The sequence below is a fragment of the Priapulus caudatus genome, unplaced genomic scaffold, assembly GCF_000485595.1.
Source record: "Priapulus caudatus unplaced genomic scaffold, Priapulus_caudatus-5.0.1 Scaffold2240, whole genome shotgun sequence".
In the NCBI taxonomy this organism is placed as follows: Eukaryota; Metazoa; Priapulida; class Priapulimorpha; order Priapulimorphida; family Priapulidae; genus Priapulus; species Priapulus caudatus.
In genome coordinates, this window is record NW_014579301.1 from 8,777 (window position 1) to 31,211 (window position 22,435).

Sequence of the window (22,435 nt, forward strand, 5' to 3'; positions counted from 1 at the left end):
TCCGATGCTTCAGTAAATATTCTGGTTGTATGTTGAGATTGGATGCAATTCTAATATTTTGTTACTATGAAAATTTTCTAGTTATGCCATGACCGTGGATACCTTGTAACACAGGAGGAACTGGACCAGACGATAGAGCACTTCAAGCAGCAGTTTGGAGAGAAACCCAGGTGACTGCATGTGTTCAGATATATTATAGAAACACGTGCAGTGTCAGATTTATCTTTTATAGCAGGTTGTCATTTCCAATAATTATTAATTCAAATGAAATAACCAATCTAATGAAGTAAAAATAAAGACAACTTAGGTAACACCTATTAGCATATATGCATTGCTGGGCCTTATTGATGGAAAGAAAAAATAGAGTTACATAACCATGTGACAGCAACTAAGTTCGATGCTAGCAGTGATGGCTTTACAGCAGCACTACTTATCGTTTATAATTATAATGACAGCAATTGAGTAGCTTTCCTTGAAAAAAATCTAATTGTTTTCTTGGTTGAAAGAATGGAAATACATTTAGATCTATTCGTAATAAATTACCAACATCGTGGAGGCAACTATTTGTACTCTGAACCTTCAGTACTGCAAGGACAACTGTTAACGTAATCCTGAGCAATCAGTTGTGCCAGTCAATACTCATACATTCATAGGCAGCATTAAAAGGATACTTTCCTCTAGAATTTGAGAGTATAGTATGATAATAGATTTATAAATATGTGTGTACCTATAATTATCTATAATTACGCATTCATGTTTGTCATAAAACAACATTGAATTTCGAAATCTTTATTTTTGGGAGCTGACAATGACATGACACCCGCGACCGTGCTGCCACCCTGAAAAAGTTGCGCATTTTCCACTTTATTTTGCACGTTACAGACCGAGGGCTAATCACAAAAGTGCAATTATATTTATACATAAATGCTATTTAACGGAACGATATTCATTTTAGGTCAAATTTATCCATATTATAACTGAAACTGTCGTTTATAAGATATTGCAATCCTTCTGCTATTAAATTAATAAATAAGAAACACCCTCGGTCTGTAGCCTGCAGCCGAAACGGTGCTTTGTACAACTTTTCCAGTGGGTGTGCTGCTAGTGGCGCCACCGTCGTTGTAAGCAACGGTATAGCCGTCAGTTTTAAAACATTTTTTAAAAATATTTCTAATAAATATTGAACCGCAAAACTTTTTATGATTTCATGTGATATATTGGTATCTAATATTCTTATTGAACTAACCATTAAAACTACCTATTCCGTTTTTTGCAGTGAAAGAAGACCTGCCCGTGCTGACCTTATCGTGCTAGTAGCTCACATTGATGACCCAACAGGTAAATTCTATATGCCAGTGAATTATAGCATGCCTATTTCACATTAATATTCACTATAGTAGTCACTCTATAGCACAAGTATTTCATGATGCACATGTAACTATTTACCGTTACTACTAAACCTTTGAATGCAAAGGGATTTGGTAAAGCTATCAACTTACTATAACTACATATACTGTTGATGTGTCAAATCACGGGCCTTCAGAGGAAAATACACAAGAGAGAAAACAAACACGAGCTGTCATTAAAGTTGATAAACCTCGCAGCTAAATACATATATATACCTCCTGTGAGCTTGCATATATATGTTGCAAAAATTCACTACAACTTAATTGTATTGCTAATTTCATAACATTTCTTCTCAAAATCTAAATGAAATTACATACGAACGTAGCACCACAGTCATGTTTATACATCCGGGACACAGCGGAGTGATCGGCTTGATTCATTAACAGTTCCTTTCTATGATAAAACAAGTTATAATTCATTATTCGATGTTTATCAGTACAAAATTATGAAATTTGTTTAAATCATATCGTTATCTATATTACTTATGCAATCAGGAAACAAATATAGTGTTTTCGTTCCAGGAACTATTTACGCTAGCGTATGGCTACTGCTAGCTGTGTAACAAAACCGCGTCCGACAGAGTTTTCAAAATAGTCAACTTCAGAGCACATTTCTGGCTCAATGAGAATATTTCGTGATGTTTGCACGCTGCAAGTATGCTCACAGTAGGTCTATATGAGCTTTTTGTTGCGAGGTTTATCCGTTTTAAAAGTTCATTCTTGGAAAAGTAAGGCTCACTTCCAGTTTATGCCGGTTACATTCAAGTAACAGATTATACAGTAATGGCTAATGCGTAACAAGTATTACTAACATCCCTTTTGATTTCAAAAGAAGCTTTAAGACTAGGGCTTACTTAGACTTAATTTAAGTAGCTAAATATCTGAGGATGCGAAAGACTCCGTTAAGACTAGTAATCTGTGTTACTATTACTTAATAATACTTATCTGTATTACAGTCACAGAATAAGCTTCACTTAATGTCTTTGCAGTCTTTTCTTTGATTTAATATTTGTACAGTCTTTTCAAAGTCACTTTGAGTTCCATAAAGAGTCAGTCTCTTTAAAATGTGTTTGGCAATTATAAAGATTAACAACTTTAATTAACACTGACACATCAACTGGTGTTTCGTGCGGATGCAGTTCTTTCTGAATGTCTTTGACAAACAAAAGATTAACAACTAGAGGCACTACGGAGTGCATACCTCCGCCAACTAAAGTAACACTATAGTAGAACATTATCTATATTATGACACTACTGATAATATTAGTGGACCTACCAATCCAGCCTTACACTTATGTATGAGTGACTTAGCTAGGCAGAGTGCACTGACGGAGTGCATATGTGTTAGGAGCTGGCTCGCTGCGCTGGCTGGCTGGCTGGCTAATATCGATCGCGCGAACACACGAACACTAGACTGGTACCCAGTCCCACCTCTCGGCTTAGTTACTCGATGGGGGAATCGAGGTGGGAGCGAGTACCAGTCTAACGCGAACACACAAGAGCGGAAACATAACCTCCTCCAACTCCGTTGGGCGGAGGTAATAACAACTTTTATCAGAACTGAACACTCAGCAACTTTGCTTTAACAAGTCAGCTGTCAATAACAAATATATCCATTGAGGTTTCTTTATTCTAACTGACTTAAGTTGCGTAAAACTACTGCTGGTTGAGGTTTGTCGCTCATTTCCTGGGCACATTCGTGATTGCCAATGTTGTGAGAGTTAATCACGTCACTCTAAGATTTGTTTCCATACATTTTGGAAGTCTGCATTGTCTGCTGTGTGACACATGCTTTGTGTTCTTGGTACACTTCTCAGCTGTCAGCTAGCTGTTTTAGTTCTGAGTTCAAGATTAGTCAATATACTGTCACTCTTGCTCTCCTTATCATGGAGTCATATCTGTTGTGAGAGCGATTTGCTTCATTCTTCACATACATATATTAATCTGTTTTGGACTGGTGATATGAATAATTGTTCCCACTCGAATGTATGTGTTTAATACATGTTTCATAGAGCTCAGCAACATAGAATGTCGTTATGTGAAATTGAATTAGGGAATAGGTTCTATCAACAATCTGCAAACGACCTTCAAGATTGTTAACATCTGAAAAGTTACAAGTTGAAAATGAAGCTTCCTATTTTCCAGATCAAATGTTTGTCTTTTTCCCTGAAGAACCTAAGATTGGCATTAAGACAATTAAGACATACTGTCAGCGAATGCAAGAGGAAAATATTTCCAGAGCGATTCTAGTTGTTCAGCAGGGCATGACTCCATCTGCTAAACAGGTAGGTGAACATTCATGCTAACCATGTCGAGTGTAGTTTGGTAAGCAGACCAGTAGAATAATGTCATCCAGCAGGATTTTCATTAATTTTATGATCATATCTTTGCTACTTTTAATGTATATAAAACTATTTATAGGATCTGCATGTTTTGGCAAATGTAACTTAATTATTAATTACTTTATGATTAACTACCATTATCAGTTTCTTTTTGGGCCATATGAACTGGTGTTATAAACTGTTTATCTAAAAATAAAACGTACACAACTTACATCACTTGCATTTTACATACTAAGAGGGAGATAGCAATGCACATTGTGTGGAGGCCCTCACTTTCCTTTTGGTTATATTGCATAGGTTATTCTGATAACTGTTCCAACCTGCTAAGTTTTGTAGTGATGTTTTCTCCATAGTGCCCTAGTTATTTATGCCCATTGCAACATCTAGAGTTTGTCTTACTATCAGATTTCAAAGCAAGAGGACACTGATCCTTTTGATTTTTTAGTGCCATTCTTTTTTGGTTTTCACCAAATCTCTACTGACAAATTGTGTTGTAGTCTTTCAGTCATCATGCCACATTTTCTGCTGATTCACTGTTAGTTTCTGTACTGTCATTGTCTAAACTTCTCTTTATAGTCAAGATAGGCTTCTAGTATATGCTAGCCCCACTCAAAAAAATTGTTTGTGACACTACGTATAGGTAGGTAGGAATCATTACATTATTTGTATTGTGTGTTTTTCACACACGTCTTTATTTTCAACCAGGAAGAGGCATTCACATGTTTTCCCTTCTACTCTACGTTTTGTCATGCATATAACCCTAATTCATGCCTTGCTTTTTTGTATGAAGTTACTCACATGCAACCTAATTAGTCCTTTTCTAGCTACTACAATAGCCGCGTTCACACGTAGCAACAAATTCGGTATTTAGCGTTCACACGAGGCTAAAATGCGCGGTCCAACAAATACGGAATCTAAATAGATTCGGTATTTGTTGAAATACGCGGCTTCCCAGATGCCGAATTACTTCTCGTGCTTGAGAAATTTAGAATCTCTTGGACCGCGTATTTCTCTCGTGTGAACGCTAAATGCCGAATTTCTGAAGCCGCGTATTTTATAGACTGGTCCGCGCTTGACAGTTACACTCGCGTAACGCGAGTGGAACTGTCGAGCGCGGATCAGTCTACATATTTTATCGGCAGTTGCTGTGCACTGATTGTTTATTTCGCATTGTTCGCTTGATTGTTCGCTTGGACGCATTGTTTATTTTTCATTGTACTAAAGCCTGGCGCACATTGCCGAACATTTTCCCGAACAAATGTTTTTGTCTGGCAATGTGCGGGTGAACAATTGCTGAGTGCACATTGCCGAACTTTTTTGCTGCCAACAACCTCGTGGCGCCATCTAGTAGCTGTGTTGTAAAGAGTCACGTGATCGGCGTGAATGGCGATGCCTAGTTTGCACAAGAGAATTTTAACAACTTTACTAATTTTAGACACGCTTCGACCATAATCTCTTCCTTTTCAAAAGTCCACACTATTGACTATAGTCCGCCATATTGTACACAAAAATCGTGTGACCACATATCATGCTGCTATTGGTTACTACTTTGCAAATGTTCCTAGAATTGTTTGACATTCAGCGCACATTGACGAACATTCGACGAACAATGTTCGAGATATCAAACATTTCTGATCTTCAGAAACATTGTTCAGAACTTTTTTCACCGCACATTGCCGAACATTTCATGGAACATTGCTACCCTGTTTTTTAATGTTTTTTAGCAAAATCTTCGGCAATTTGCGCCGGGCTTGCAAATATGGTATTTCTGAAGCCGCAAAACAGCGTGTGAATGCTTTGGTCGAGTAAGTCGCATATTTGTCTCAGATTCGGTATCTCGCAAATATCGAATTTCATAAATACGGAGTCGTGTGAACGCAGCTATTATGTGAACATATTTCATATTCTCGAAATATTTTCAGTCCAGGGTAAAGTATTCAGGTTTAGTAAAAAAAAAAATTCAAAAATCACTCCTTAGCAGGACCGAATTTCCTGTGTGGCATTATTCTTTAAACACTTATTTTAAAATTCAATTGTTCTGTATTAGTGTACTTACTGTGTAATAATGTGTATAAATATGAGCACTTTATTGGGAGATCACTCATGTATGCTATCAACACAATTCAGCAGTGAATATTAATAATTTTTTATGCTTGATGTTTATTGAAGGGTGTTTGTGTTTGCTCCTGATAATTGGAAGAGACTGCTTATTGTTCACTCATTCTTTTTAATTTTAGGCACTAGTTGACATGGCTCCCAAGTACATCCTAGAACAGTTTTTAGAAGCAGAACTTCTCATCAATATAACAGAACATGAAGTATGTGTTGCTTAATTTAGTATATATAATAATTATATATATTTATTAATATTTATTTATTAATATTCATTATATAAACTTAATTAATAATTGTTAATTATTAATTAAGTTTATATAATGAATCATTTTTTTAGCTAATATCTGTATATCGTATTTTGTTTCCTAACATGCGCTTGCTCTGTAGCTCTGTGTATCTATTCGTTTTGTGGTACTCTAGTTGTGCTATGGTGGTGCTGTTTTTACTGGTTACCTGCCTATTTCAAGAAGTTCAGGTATGCCCATATGGAAAGATTTGCAGCTGTATAACTGATCTGCTGATAATTCAGACTTTAGTACTCGGTATGCAGAAACTGATCTTCAAAGGGTTTGTGTCAAGCTTTTAAATGTTGAAACAGCTCGGTAACACTTGAATATATCATAGATATAGTTATATTCTTCAAGTGCTACAAAAAATCCGCTTGCAGCAATGTTGCTACATGTATTAACATATTCAAAATTTTCGCACTCCAATAAGAAATGTGGCGATAGTCCCACATGATTACTCGTACGTGAAGTCACATTAGTCTTGTCAGATCGGATCAGCTAGGCGATCTGATATTTATTGTATCTCCCGCGACGAAGTCGGCGGGGATACTATGGTTTCATGTCAGTCCAGCCTCCGCTCGCCGCCGCCGCCGCCGCCGCAGACACTTTCCCTTCCTCTCTATAACTCGACCCTTAATTGACCTAGCGCGACCAAACTTGGTATACTTACACAGTGTTTCCCCGGGCCGAAAAGGTCAGTGAGGCGGTAAAAAAATTTTGGTTTCGCAAACCGAGAAGCGAGCATGCGAGCACCGAAGGTGAACCACATAAAATTTTGTGGTTTATGAAAATCTCTATAGTCGTGTCAGTTGTATCTCGGGTTACTCCAAGTGTGGGAATGCATGATAGCCCGTAGGACTCAATCTTTAATAAGCAATTATCTTTGTACCTACATGCTAGTAACAAAGAATAAGTGAAGACACCTTATACAGGTGACACTACTTGCCAATAACTGTCACGTACTCGAAGGTACAGATCAGAAATTGCTAACCTGGCTGACTAAGTGGATTTGAATAACATCCATCTGGACAGGTCACGTTTTTAAGACGTTTGCATTTGTTTTGTAAGGTCATTCAGCGATTCAGACAAATGTGTGATTAATAAATAGATTTCTTGAAATATGTGCCTAATATCAATGTTACTACGATATTCAAGTTTGAGTGGGTTTGTTTGACATTTAAAATTAGACCAGGAAATATTTAAATAGGCTAGAGCACTAATGTGCCCACGATGTGCATCCGACATCTGATGCGAGCTAAAGCTACTATATTTCCTTCAAATGTTGTGAATGAAGGCAGCTTTGCTCTACTACGGCTAGTGATCTTGAATATATCTTTTGTGATTTTAACATGAAATTTGTTAACAGAAGAAGCTATGCCAGTAATGTAAGTGAATACGGATATGTTTGTCATTAATGGTCTGTTAGAAGAGATAACTTGAATATTTACTGTAGGAATTTTATACATACACGTGTACTGTTCAGTACGCTTCTGCAGACATACTTTGTTGTGTTTGTTAAAATTAACTTTTCTTCTGTTTTCCAATTACCAAACAATTTAACAGGTCCATTAATGTAGCAAATTGGCAATTGATCCATTAAATTTAATGTGGCAAACGTGTTTTTCAAAGCTTTATTATGCCTCCACTATTGAGTGGAAAACTTGCAGCTGTGGAAATCATATGGAATCATAATTATGTGAAATAATAACTCCTGCAGTTCTTTGGCCATCATCCTCTGTAAACTAATTCCTCCTCCCCTCCTGCTCATCATCCTACTACTCCTGCCATTCCTCTACCACCTCCACATCCTCCTCTTGTGACCACTTTTTATTAGAATATGAATTTTCACATGTAATGAAAGTTTATTATTTTGAAGTTTACATACACTATAATTTATACGAAGTACCAAACATGCTAAATTACTAGCGTGTTAAAACAAGTATCACTAGACAGCGTTGTCAAACAGAGATTGTACACACTACTGTTTAGCATACAGTTTTTGAAAATCCTAGGGAACTGTTATAGATGGATCCTTTTGAAGTATCGCCCACTACCGTCCTATGCTCACCCAGTTTGGTACAGTTGAGCTAGACGAATAGCATGTATTATTATGTAATGGTCACTGCTTTGCTGTATAGACTGATATACGTTTCATGTCCATTGTATACTGTGTAACTTTAATTCTATGGTTAGACCTAGGTATACTTGCTGCGAAGCTTTGTGCTCTATGTACATACGGTCATATTGTATGCTAAAATAAGTGCATTAGGCACAGCTAACTCGATCCACCTGTGTAGCACTGGTTTCGCACTAACTCGTTGCACAATTCAAATAAATAATTGTGATGTTTACTTCCAGCATGTACCTGAACACATTGTCATGACACCAGAAGAGAAAACTGAACTGCTAGGAAGATAGTATCCTTGTAAAGCATAAATAACATTCAGCTTTTATGAATGCTGTAGTGTTTGCAACTAGTAATGTGGGTTTTAATTATTATTATTGCAAATTCAATGTGTACACATAATCTTTAATCAGTATTCTTCAATGATATACTCCTAATAGATGATAGTCTATTATTATTATTATTATTATTATTATTATCTATATTATTATAATATTAGTATCTGGCTCAATGCTCATGGCTTCCCCTGGAGCCTCGTAACTACCAAATTAAAATCTGGCTCAGTCGTACAATTAAATCGTTTTAAGTTGTTTCTCACTATGCAGAAACCTATTACATGGTGTCAGAAGTAGGATGCAAAGATCAGTGATGGACTGAAATAGTCCCAATCTGAGAGAAGCATGAAATAATTCAAGCAACACTATCACTATGCTCATCGTGTTCAGAGCCTTTGTCATTGGAACTGTAGAAGGTTAAACATTTCATATCTGCTCTTTTGGATAAGTCAGTGAAGTTGTTCACCAACGTTCATGTTCCAAGAAGATGAGAAGAGTAAATTAGCACCCATTTACACCGATTAATGGGTTTTTAATTCCGAAAATCTAATACGGTGATGTGTCACGTCATGTGTTCCACCATAGAGTACAGCAGCTAGCAGAGCCGGTCGACCAGTTTGTAATGGACGCAAGCTCATGATGGACTCTGCATATCCGCAAGCAGTCCAAAATGACCAAGTGCGTGATCAATTTGGATTCGGAGTCGCATCAGATAAAGTGCAAGAAAGGCTTGTAGAACGATATCACGTTACACTATGAAAACTGGAATAAATGGATAAATCACGGACTAATCGCATGAATTGTGCAAAATGCATGGAGAGCCACGGACTATTACGGAGCTAATTACAGTCCGTGGTATAATACACGTACTTCCACGGACTGCTAATGGACTGCCAACTAACAGTTATCGGTTGATTATTTAACGATGGTAAATAGCTAGAGCCCCAGCATCTGTTAACGTTCAACTGCTTCAAAATATCCCACTGCTGGTGTGAGGGTCCCATGCTGGCAGGGAAATTCACGTACTGTACTGTGAATTAATAATAACGGACACTTCTAGATTTGATCATTGTTAATTGGCAGTCCGTTAGCAGTCCGCGGCTAGTATGTGGGAGTTTATTTTGCCGGGGACTGTATTTAGCACCATAATAATCCGTGGCTCTCCGTGTGTTTTCACCATTTACGTTATTAGTCCGTGTTTTATTCGTCATGATAAGCACTATTATGGCATGTATCTTGCCAATGGTCAATCATGTAGATTGTGCCAAAGAGTAGGTCAAGGAAAAAGGATATTCACGCCGTGGATGAATCCAGTTCCGGAGTTCCGTGAGGAATTCAGCATGGGCACTGTTTACAGCGCCGATGCCATGAGTAAGACAGTAGCTGATCCCTCAAGCCTATCAGGTCGTGTTTTCTATTACACCTAACACTGGAGCTGAGGTCAACGTGTTACCGATATCGCTATACTAGTCTCTGGGCTGTCAATTGCTGAAGAGCGATTATCGTCCTGTATAGTTACTCTGGGCACTCGCTGGAAACACTAGCTTCTTGTGTAATAACGTGCACACATAAGGAAACCACCCTACCAGTGAAGTTTTCTGTCGTCAAAACTTCGTCACCCCCTGAAATTGTGTCTTTATTTTGATCTGGTAAAACTGGTAGTGTCTGTTAGGGAATCAGCCCAGTCATCTGCAGCACAGTTACCGTGTCCAGTGCCACAGGCTGCAACTCGACACGTCACACCTTCCTCCACGCAGGCTGTAGTAGACCAATTCAATGATGTGTTAAAAAAAATTGTTTCGAGGTGTTTCAAGGTCAATGCCCATTCGCCATCGACAGAAAAGTGACTCCTGTGAATCGCCCACCTGAGTATCCCCTTCTCGGACCGTGAAAAAGTCGAGCAGGAATTTGACAGTATGGTGGAAATCAAAGTCATTGCAAATGACCCCGAACCTACTGATTGGGTAAACTCTATATTAGTGGTTAAGAAATAGTCACGGGTCATCAGGATTTGTTTGGATCCTGAGGACCTTATCGATGCCATCTGTCACCCACACTACCCTGCAAAGTCGCTCAACGACATCGGTGGAAGGTTAGCCGCTTCACGCTACTTCTGAATCCTTGCTGAGCGCTCAGGTTATTGGGCCATTGAACTGTTTCACCGGTTGTCCCTAGATACAACCTTCCACTTGCTATTTGGAAGGGACCGATTTCTCCGGTTGCCCTTGGAAATTGTCTGTATGCCACATGTGTTCTAGCCTAAGATTTATGAGGCTCATGGGAATTTGGGTGATGTCAAGTCCATTGTCCATTGTATTTTTCATATGGTCAGCACACGACAGTTGAGTATGATCACAAAGCCCTGGATCCATCAGAAATAAATGTAAGCTGCAGGGATATGATATCAAAGTCGTTCACAAGCCAGGCAAGGAAATACCTGTCGCCGACACGCTGTCTCGTCATTGCGTCGTCCTTCAATCTAATGATGATGTGGAGTCGGTTGTACAAGTACACTCAGCGTTTGAGTCCATACCAGTCACCCCACATAAGCTAGAGGAAATAAGGTGTGCCACAGAATAATACCAGGTCATGTATGTTCTCATGGCCACAATAATCAACGGCTGGTCAGAGTATCGTATGTCTTCCCCTAAAGACATACAGGAATACTGGAACCATAGGAGTGGGCTTTCTGTAATTGACGGTGTAGTTTTTAAATCCCACATGATTGTGATCCAAGAAAGGCTTAGATCTACGATTTGAGCATTTTTGCACACAGGCCAAATGGTCATTGAAAAGTGCAGGCTGAGAGAAAGAGACAGTATTCTGACCCTGCATCGATAAAGACCTTGAAAACAGCGTTCACTAGTGTGCCATTTGCAAAGCGCACCTGCGCATGAACCACTAGTGGGTTACCCCATTCCAGTCGGCGCCCATGACAGGGGATTGCCAGTGACATCTTTACTTTGAATGAGCTATGAAATACTTCTGTGGATGGTTTTTGCTTCGCCCGCACAACTTGTTATGTCTTCCGTAGCTGAGAATTGCCTCCCCCACCACAAGCTCTCAACCTGTGGCAATCTGACTCACATGCCAAAATCGGCAAGCCAGTCAAAAGAAGTATCAGGATTCCACCTTGCAGCTAGCTAAGTACTTTGTGATGAGAGAGTACATATAAACCAGATATTTTGCCCCAGCAAAACAGTTGTCATAATTGGTCAGGCTAAAGAGCCTAGATCATACGTCATCCAGTCTGATAATGGTGGCGTATATCGGCGTAATCACTACAATATACAGAGCTCTGAACAAACATTGTCATACCACTATAGAGTCCTACACTGAAATACATGCACCCCCGCAGGTACAAAGTACTCCGTCAAGACCAAGCCAGGATGTAGAGCTCTGCATTATCCCATAAGCAGTCTGCTAAATCACCTTCACCACCAAAGCCAAACCATAGCGAACATGATAATACAGTCAGATCTATATATGGTAGAACTATCAAGCCCCCTATCAGCATGTCAGGCTTAACCCATGAGTGTATGAAATATTCAAAGCAAGCATACGATATGATGATGCTATATGCTTAGATAACTAATATGCAGGCGTATAATAAGTTCGTTTCTTCACTATACAGCAGTTGATAGACACATATTTGTTCATGTTACAGTACCTAAAGTACTGAAAGAGTCAGTGTAACACTACTAAGTCAATTATCAATGTGCAGTTTCAGTTCAGTTTTGAATCTCGTTTGTAATTTGCAAAACTTATTGTGTGAAGAGCGATGTAGTATAATCAGTATAGGTATTCTTCATTAGATGGCGCCACCACTGTGTGCAGGATCCGGTTCATTGTGTCTGCTTGTGACGCAAATCTGACGTAATCGTACAATCAAACCGTAACATGTTGTTTCTACACAGCAACATATTACTATATACTGGTGGGGGACCCGGCGTTGCCTGGGTTGCATTCACGACCAAAATATTTGCGGTGGTAACAACTGTGCACCGTCGCCATGCCCCCATGAGTGACCTCTACATCACCTGTAGGGGCAACCCTGGCGCGCAGCAATGGCTGCCGCTGTACATGTGTTATATGGTATACAGTGTGAAACCAGGTATTTCTATATGATATTTTGCTCTAGATATGATCTAAATGTGCTTAGGCGCCCCAATTGGTGATCACCTAATAGTGCAGCAATTTTTGGTATCCTAAACCAATAAACGGTGGAATGCATAGCAGACAGACAGAGACAGACATAGTTGGTTCTTGTAGTTGTAGTATATATATATATATATATATATATATTTATTTATTTATTTATTTATTTATTTATTGATTTATTTATGTTTATATATATATATAGTTAAAGAATAATGGTTATTTGTACTAATGATTGATTAAATTGCTTTGTTTGATGGAATTTGAGAATCCTTCACTCGCAATATAGCAAACTGAAAGACAGCCAGCTGCCTAGGATACAACAAGGTGATCCAGTTGCGAGATACTTTGGATTGAAGCGAGGACAGGTGTGTATTTTTTACTTTTTAAATCGATACCTTCTTACATGTTCATTACTAGATTAATTCATCCACAGAATTGCTTGCTATTTCAGGTCGAGTTGCAAACACCTGCAATGTGTCTTTCTTTTCAATTAGTGTAATCGTGAGAAAACACGTAACGTTTTCAACAAATCTTACAATATTGGCATGCGCACACCTGCGCGTTATTGCATATGTGTACGCAGGGGCGGATCCAGGGCTGAAGCTAGACAATATTTTTCCAGATTTTAAGGGCACATCCCCCAAAAAGGGCACACCACCTTACAGTGGGCGCCGTTAGGCGCGGAAGCACATAGCGGGGGTCTGGGGGGCCTCCGCCAGGAAATTTCAAAATTACAAGGGTCCCTGGGCACAAAAAAGAGCACGATTTGAGCACACATTTAGTCAAGCAGCAATAGCTAAAAACCATATGGAATTTTATTTCTGCTTCATTTTGCCTGCGCTTTGCATACCAGCAATTAATGCAGAATGATTCAAGCACTTACCTTATTTTTCAGATATCAAAGCTAGTTTTGTTACCATGTAAAATTTTGATTTCCTTCAAGTCATGTCAATGAATCAGAAGAAAAAGAAAACAAATAAAGAATATATAGCCAAATTCCATAAAATTGTTTTCTATATTTTTTAGCCCAAAATTTCGAAGGGCACTTTGAAATCTAGACCGTATTTCCCAATACGGCAAATACGGTCTGAATCCGCCCCTGGTACGGGTGGGTGCCTTTGTGTGTGATTTGTTTATATACGTTTTTTATTGCTATTTTTATTGATATTTTTCTGTAACATTTATTGTTTATGTTGTGTACACATGAAATGTTCTATTTAGGTTGTTAAAATTATAAGACCAAGCGAAACTGCTGGTCGCTACATCACTTATAGACTTGTTGTCTGATCTAAGAACCATCGATAGGTAAAGAAATGTGTATGGTTTCGCTTGCAATGTGTTTTCCCGTGTGCTACAAACTTACATGCGTGGGACATGAAACCAGAGCATCCCTATTAACTAAAACCAACTATTAGTTTTGTCAACCTCAGCCTACCTACCCATTTAGCAACATCTCAGCATTTCCAGTACTCCTTTTAAATTGTGATGAAATGCTAACTGCTGGTGTGAAATAAGGTTTGGTAATTACTAGTGATGTCATAATGATCAATTTAGTCAAAACTTGATCATTTGCAGTCACTGATTATAGAATAATTGAATAGCCTGTATTTTTGAGTTCTTATTATATCAGCTTCAGTTTAACTAAACATTACTTATAGGTTTACTTTTGAAATGTAAAAACTATTTGTAAAAAATTTTAATGATAAAAATCGGATTTTAAAAACAATCTTGAAACTAATTGTAATTATTATTTTATTTTTATTTTATTTTATCTTAAAAATATGATATCTATATTCTGAACATCAAAAGTTAACTGTTGGTAGTAGGATCACCACTATAGTGTCACAATAGAAGCTCTTCTTTAGTCATTCGAATTAATCTGCAAAAGCGCTAAATGTGTTTTTTCTGTCAGTACCCTTAAAACATGTTTTCGACAATTTCATTCATTATTGCATAACATACTTATGTCTATAACTAATAGTATAGTAGTATTACCATACTGTCATCTTTAAGGTAATGGGGCCATTTCGAAAAAGATCTTTGTGTAAACTCAATCAAAATGTACATTGATAATACAAGCATGATAAACATTAAAAATAAGGTCATACGTGCAACATTGAGATGAATTAATTATGAAATCCCAACCACTTCCCCCTTCACTAGTGCATGACATTCTAATAAGCAGTCAGTCAGTGAGTGTGACGTTTGAGATGATGAGTTTGCTTGGATTAGTAAATATTTACTTACTGTTTGAGGTTGGACATCTCACATGTCTTTGTTTTGGGTTAACTTAGCCTGACCAGGCTGTGTGACTAATGTCAATATACACATCTCTTGATACACGGCTCAATACACGTCTCTTGATGTATGACCGTTTCTTGGAGCTAGGGTTAACTGTGCCACTTTACATTGAATTTTATTAAAAGATAAGGTAATAAAAATTTAGGCATGGTTTTTAGCTCACCTTGACATCGTCAAGATGAGCTATTGCCATGGGGTGCCGTCCGTCCGTCCGTCCGTCTGTGCGTCCGTCCGTCCGTCAACATTTGGCTACGGTCAACAATAACTCAGGAACTGTTTGACCCACATGTTTCAAATTGCATATAGTTGTTACTCCTATGGGAGAGGTTTGAACGTCCTATTTTGGAGCACGCCAGTCGACCTACTTTCGAGCCACGTCCACTTTTTCGCAAAAATGGAAATGGCCATAAGAACTGGCCCCAAAACATATCAAACAGGTTTTGATTTTTTTTTAAATTATGCAAATTAGGTAAATTTCGGCAATTTCACTATGAATTTCAGTGTCTGCCTACGGTCACCGCCATCAGATTGTATGCCAACAGATCTGAAACATTTATTTTCGCATCAAAAATTACTCGTATATCATCATTATCAAGAGTATATAATGGGAGATATGCTATATAATGGGAGTTCTCCCATATAATTATACTCTTGCTTTATATATCCCCCCCCCTCCCTCTTCTATCACACCCAAGGTGAGCTACAGTGTCATTGACACTTTCATTAATTGTAGCGACCAATATTACATTCTGGCTATTATTGTCAATGGGACATTCATTGAGCCATGTTTACGCAACTATGTGCGGGCGAGAAACAATGTAGTGCAAGTAATGATGCCCGTCAACATCCATAGAGAAATATCAGCATGGCTATTTATATTGTGGACATTGTATGACGGGCTGAAATTGCATGCCGACGCATGATCGATAACCATTGAGAACCAGGTATACTAGATTATTCAGGACCAAGCATATCACATTATTGAACACCACAATCTATGAGGGTGACGATGGCACGCGCTCGTCGGAGACATCCCGCACGAAACAAAGCAAATACGAGGATGCGTGCTCGCGGTCTAAGAGCGGGAAGAGAAGGATAAATAGGGCGTTGGTGCGGAGCGTTATGATCGGTATCCATGCGCACACCTACGCTCTGGTGTGGTTCGAGGTTCTGCCGGTCTTCTGTTATCAGTTGCAATAAACGTCTTGTCCCTTTAATTCTGGTCTTCACCTTTGGCCATTCGTCCCTGGTTACTCTCCTACCTTTTCCCCTCACACTTGTGTAGCGTCACGCTATACGCTACATACTCTTTGTATAAATTGCTGCATCATACTGATACATCGATGTACTGTGATACAGCCGTCCACAATACGATAAACGCTACGCAGCGTCAGTATCGCAATACGAACAAGACGATGTTAAGGGGATGCTTGACCCTAGGGTTCCTTGCACATTTTCAGTTAAAATAGGTTTAAATTATGCTACATAAAAAATTCCATTGTTCAATATTCATTAGAAGTATATTTTTTTAATGTTTTAAAACTAACTGCTGTTAAACGTTGCTTACAACAAAGGTGGCGCCACTACTAGCCCATCTGCTGTCAAATTTTGGCTGCAAGCTACAGACGGAGCTTATTTATAAATTTAAGATGAGAAGGATTGCACTACCTTGTAAACAACTTAGAGTCAATTATAATATGGACGAATTTGTCCTAAAATAAAAATCGTTCGGTTAAATTGCAGATAGGTATAAATTTAATTGCACTTTTGTGATTAGCCCTCGGTCTGTAACACAACTTTTCCAGTGTGGCAGCACCCAAAAATGAAGATTTCGAAATTGTTGTTTTATGACAAATTTGAATGCATGATTGTAGAACTTTGTAGATATGTACTATTATTCATGCACTTGCTATCATAATATACCCGAAAATTCTAGCGTGGAGTATCTCTTTAAATAGCGAATAATGCAAGCTAATTTATGTAATCAAGTACATGAAAATCTGGACCGACCCAATCTCCGAGCAGTCCGGATTTTTAGACTTCTACTGTGCGTAGTCTTGTGCTTAAATAACTTGTTCCCCAAGATTCCTACTTAGTGGTGAAAATTCCTACTTGTAAAGATTCAAATTCCTATTACACAATGGTCAATGTTGGCACCTCTGCTGCAGCATCGTAAAGGCGCTGATAGATATTATGTAGTGTAATAAGGGTTGGTAGAGGATATGGGGTAATTTACCAATTAAGGTAGGGGTAATAAACAAGTGAAGTGATGACAACAGTAAATAATCATTACCAGCAATAGGATTATTATGAGCCAGGGTAAACTAGGGCAGGCACGTGCCCTGTAATCAGGCTAGAGCAGGGTGTCCTGCCCCAGAGGTTCCAGAGGGGTTTTATAAGGAGGATCAGAGGAGAGAGGGACTCGCAGATTAAAGAGAGAGGAGAGTACACACTCGACAGCCGCAGTCTGCAGGTTGCAGTGCATTTCTGTTGTAACCTGTGGTATAATAAACCTATCTCTATTTATACTCAACGTTTTGGATCATCATTGACAGTTTACACCAAAGCTCCCTACACTGCACTTGTAGGGTTTCAGATTAAAATGATGGAGAGGTCTATTTTTCATTGCACTGTGCAGCCGTGTTTTGCTTAGCCTGCCAGTTTTGTTTCGCCTTGGCCAGCCGCGATGTTGCTTTCTCGTTACAAAAGTATTCTTTCTCTGAATATTTTGTATTATTGTGTCTGTGAAATGGCCTATATAGGTGCCATATATCTAATGTGACCCATATTTCACAATTGTATTTTTGTTGCAGTTGGTGAAAATAGTCAGAACTAGTGAGACTGCAGGACGATATGTGAGTTACAGACTTGTTGTGTGACCAAGTTGTGTATGGGCAACTGAAAGCAGTTGTCATTGCCAAAACTGATGTACACCTGACCCTCACTCATCTCAACCTCATCTTCTACAAGTATCAAGTTGGACCACTTTGGCTGTTCATGACTACTTGTCATTTTATTGATGCAAGCCAGATAGTATGTCATGCTATGCCACAATTATTATTATGCAATTTCAGTTTTATATTAATTAGCTTCAGAATAATGTCAAGAAATTCACCACCATTGGTTTTCTATGGTTTTATCTGTCACAGTAACATTATCGTTTAGTTTTAAATACACTGTTGGTAGAGGCAAATGAACTGCAGATATGAAACTGTTCCCTAGGTTCGCTACAAGTTTAACACAGAAAAATGTTCGGTTTTGATCATGAAGCAGTTGTCAGTAACAATAATAAGTACACATGAATATGGTGAAATAAGTTGGGTTGTGCCTTTGTCAAGTGATAACAAACAAAAGCCTCAAAAAGCACTACCATGCCTGCAAATGGGCTGATTTGGTAGCACTGCTGTTTTTTTCTATCCATCTAAAATAGCTAAATTCGCAGTCGGTGTTGCGATGAGTGCTATATAGATTCTGATGATTTAGTTTCTTCGGATTGTAGTTCTATTGTCTCTATTAATGGTTCCTGGTCCAAATTGAAATTATTTATGTGGAAAGGTCTACTTCAATGTACCAAACATGCAAAATTATATACTATATTTATGCAACTTTGCAGTTTATTTTTTGTAGTGCATACAGGAATAAAAAATTGTATAAATGTTGACAAAATTTCAATGCAAAAATTATTGTCAATTGTATTCGCCATTCCAAACATACATCTAATAAGACATGAGGGATAAAAATGATCCAATTGGAAGAATTATTATTTAATAGCTAGATGTTCATAAAGCCTAGTGATGCTACTATATCTAGTTCCAATTTGCAATAACAATCATTTAAGGTACTGCAATAATGCAGTCTTGTGACTGCTAACATTCCATGTCTTACCTAATATTCATTTTCTGAGGAAATGTCTGTTAAGTCAGTTGTTACACTGCATATTTCATGATACAGACAAATGCTTACTTGTAAAAAAAAACAAGAAACTGCCTTATTTTGTGACTTATAGGATGGATGCCATTTATCCACAAAATTGTTCATCCAACTTGGTGTCCTATAAGCTGAATGTCGATGCAGTGGCCATTTTTAAGTATTACACAGTATAATAATAATCAGTGCTGATAAAGTGAAAGGCTTTTGAATTGCGGGAAGTTCGAGATAAAACAGAGTAACAAACACGGGTGTGGCTTTATTTATAATGACAATATTATATACCCTTTAGTGAGGAGACCTATTGCAGTGTTTTTTTAAAGATTGCTATAAAGATTACTTCCTCTTATATTTGTGGGTGCGTGCAATGTATCGGAGCATCTTATAAGCCACAAAATTCAGTAACTACACCTGATACTATCTATTAGTACTACATGCATGTACCAGAATTATAGAAGAAAGTATCTAAATTACTGGTTAACATGCTAAAGCAGATTTAGTTGGTGGTGATCGTAAAGGCCAATACTAATGAATCAAGATTCATTTACTTATTGGACGCAATCTTGCTTTTTAGTTGATCTACATTTGCTCCAATCAGATTATCCACCTGTAGATAAGATAAACATTATGTATACTGGTACCATATTTTAACATGATGGTTCACATTAAATAAAACACTTGATTAAGGTTACACACTTCTGACAGCTCCTAACTTCACAACTTCCACAGCCCTCTGTTTTAGTTGATATTTACAGATTTGCTAGGGAAGGTAGAAGGAGAGAGAAAGCCAGAGAGGGTGGGGAAAGGAGAGGGAGTCCGAGCATGCAAGTACATGCCAGCATGCCTACGCAATAACACAATTTTTATCCAGGTACTATAGCAATCACTAATCTATTTCTGTGTTAAGGATGATAGGCCTACTGTTAGTTTTAGGGTTATGCACAGGTAACACTGACACTGTAAAAGGGCAGTGCAACATAACTGCTCATCAAATTCAATCCAGTTACTCATATCCATTACATAAGAGAGATGTCTCTCTGCGCTCTCGATGCATTTTTTTTTTTAATTCCTCGCTAATTAAGTGACGGCAAAAATTGTGAATTTACAAACAAAAAATCTTTTTTTGTTATTTCTCAGAAACAGTAAAGAGTTGGGACCTAAACCTTTAACCATGTTGATCATAATATGAACTAAAAAATGTCCTTGGAATGCATTAATTTAGGAAATAAGTTGAAAAGATCAAGATGTACATGTGAAAATTTGTAGTGATTTTCAAAACGCAAAAATTTCGTAAACAAAGAGCCATAACTTATAAAATATAATATTTAAAAAAATTCCAGAGAAACCGTTTTCCTTTTATATGTTAGCATTGAAACGTAACATAATTTTATGCAATCGGAGTTATGAGTTTCGAGAAATAGCGTTTGAAAAATCAGCAACTTCAGCATTTCTAACAATGGAGATATTAGCACTTTTCTAAATTTCCCATGATTGAACGCCTGTGTTAAGAATTGACTAATGCAGGGATTTGGAACTGTTTGGGAGGCTACATACATAATTTCTACGTATACCAGCTGCTCTTGGGTGCGATCTATCAAATAAAGTGGGTATTGAATTTTCGACTGAAAATCGCCTCCCAACCATAACTAACAGTATCCTTAAAAAATGTTATCGCATATTCACCTTCTTCCCATCTTTCAGAAACACAAATGTTGGCATCGCAGACACATCGTAATCTGCTGCAATCTGTAAATGTGAAGGTTGTTACAAAATATTATTTTTAATTATTTCTTACCTAATAAATAAGAATGGCACCACTTTAACTGGTTAATACAAATGCCACTACTAACATGGTTTAAAATTAGAAACTGTCTATTGAACATGGACACTAATGCTATGTACCCTGCTCTATAGCAACTAAAACGTACAGCAATGGGTTACTTTAAAACACCAACACTCGTCAAAAGGAATGTCGACTTACCTCATCACAGTCGTCAACATTCACCTTGAGAAATACAACATCACTCAGCTCATCTGACATTGCCTGAAAATATAATTTGCAAGCTGAGGCACAAGAAACAAGTGCCGCGGAGCGACAGCGCTCATCTAACGTCTACTGCGGTGACTCTGTGGTGGAGTGGTGGGATTCTANTGCGTGCGTATATGCATCTGTGCGCTCGCTAACGTGTGTGACAAAAGTAAAATGCTTACGCATTCGTGAAGTTGCCGGTGATATTCGCGAAACAGTAAATATTATGCGAGCGAAAATAATCGGAACAATTAAATTATTTAAATAACTCTCAATGCATTCTTTCTCAACAGATCTCAAGTCCCAAAGCCATTGGCATGTTAGTCATAGCTACGACACCAGGGGGCGCATTCTCGAATATGTTTACCTACTGCAATGATGGAGATGTTCCCTTACGGTACCCAATAGCGATGATGGACATCGTCGAAAAACGAAAACTTAATATTTAAAACTTCACTAAAAGTGAGCTTAAACTTTAACTTTTTAAATTGAACTTAACCTTTTAATTCAAACTTAAACTTAAACCTTGTGTAACCTTAAAACGTATAAACTAGTTTGTAATAAAATAGTATTTATAATATAACTTAGTATAACTATTTGTTATTATAACTAACCCCTGGGCAAAGTGGACCGAATATATTTCGTTGGCCAAAACGCTGTGAAAGAGCGAGACAAAGTGAAACTTTTGACTCTAATCCTTTGGCTTAGGACAAGCACTAACAGGCGGTACAAACAAAGTTAATCTAAAAAACGACTTTATTGAAATATACAAAATTATAAAAGTTATAAACATTTCATTTTGCCCCAGACTCCCGGGGCAAAGTGAAACCTGTTATGGGTTATGTTGAATGTAATTTTACTCCATGTATATTGTGTCAAAAATGTTGCGTCCTCTTTCAGTGTCTGTGAGATATTATGATATTATGACATGTATTATTATGGATTGAGACGTGCTGCCATCGGGTGGTCATCTTTGTAACTTTTGCAATGTTCTGTTGTTTTGAGTGTTGTGTAGAAAATAAAGCGTGGCGGCAGTGGTAGACCTGCCTCGACCCTAAATAGAAATTGAGCCTCCGTTGCCTAACATGATGGATTCTTACAAAACCTAACAGTGTCCAACTCTGAACATCAAATTCATAGTTGCGTATCATTTTACCTAAAATGTGAAAGAAAAATGCCATTATAGGACGCTTATATTATGTAAGTCTAGGAAAGACACAATTAGGCCAATGTTAGCGAGTTAGGTGTTAAAATGATGCAAAGACAGGCATATATTATACACCTGCTACTGAGAGTACTAATTAAGATCATAATAAATAATCTGATAATAATGAAATACATCTAGGCCTATCAAATATGGCCGGGGCAAAGTGGAATCCTGTTTCACTTTGCCCCATCCGCATTGCC

The 22,435-nt window shown here is 37.9% G+C and overlaps 2 protein-coding genes across 2 annotated transcripts; one reads left to right on the forward strand and one right to left on the reverse strand.

The window, feature by feature from the left end:
- Positions 1-81: 81 nt before the first annotated feature.
- LOC106818435 (DNA-directed RNA polymerases I, II, and III subunit RPABC1-like) lies at positions 82-18,744 on the forward strand (the record flags this gene model as incomplete). Its single annotated transcript, XM_014823145.1, is given in 7 exon segments — positions 82-170; positions 1,277-1,338; positions 3,552-3,691; positions 5,986-6,066; positions 8,509-8,567; positions 13,058-13,136; positions 17,886-18,744. Coding segments are annotated over 7 exon segments (576 nt in total), but the record flags the coding sequence as incomplete, so codon positions are not given.
- Positions 18,745-18,806: 62 nt separating this feature from the next.
- On the reverse strand, positions 18,807-21,043 carry LOC106818436 (thioredoxin-2-like; the record flags this gene model as incomplete). Its single annotated transcript, XM_014823146.1, is given in 3 exon segments — positions 18,807-19,606; positions 20,683-20,745; positions 20,981-21,043. Coding segments are annotated over 3 exon segments (189 nt in total), but the record flags the coding sequence as incomplete, so codon positions are not given.
- Positions 21,044-22,435: the final 1,392 nt, after the last annotated feature.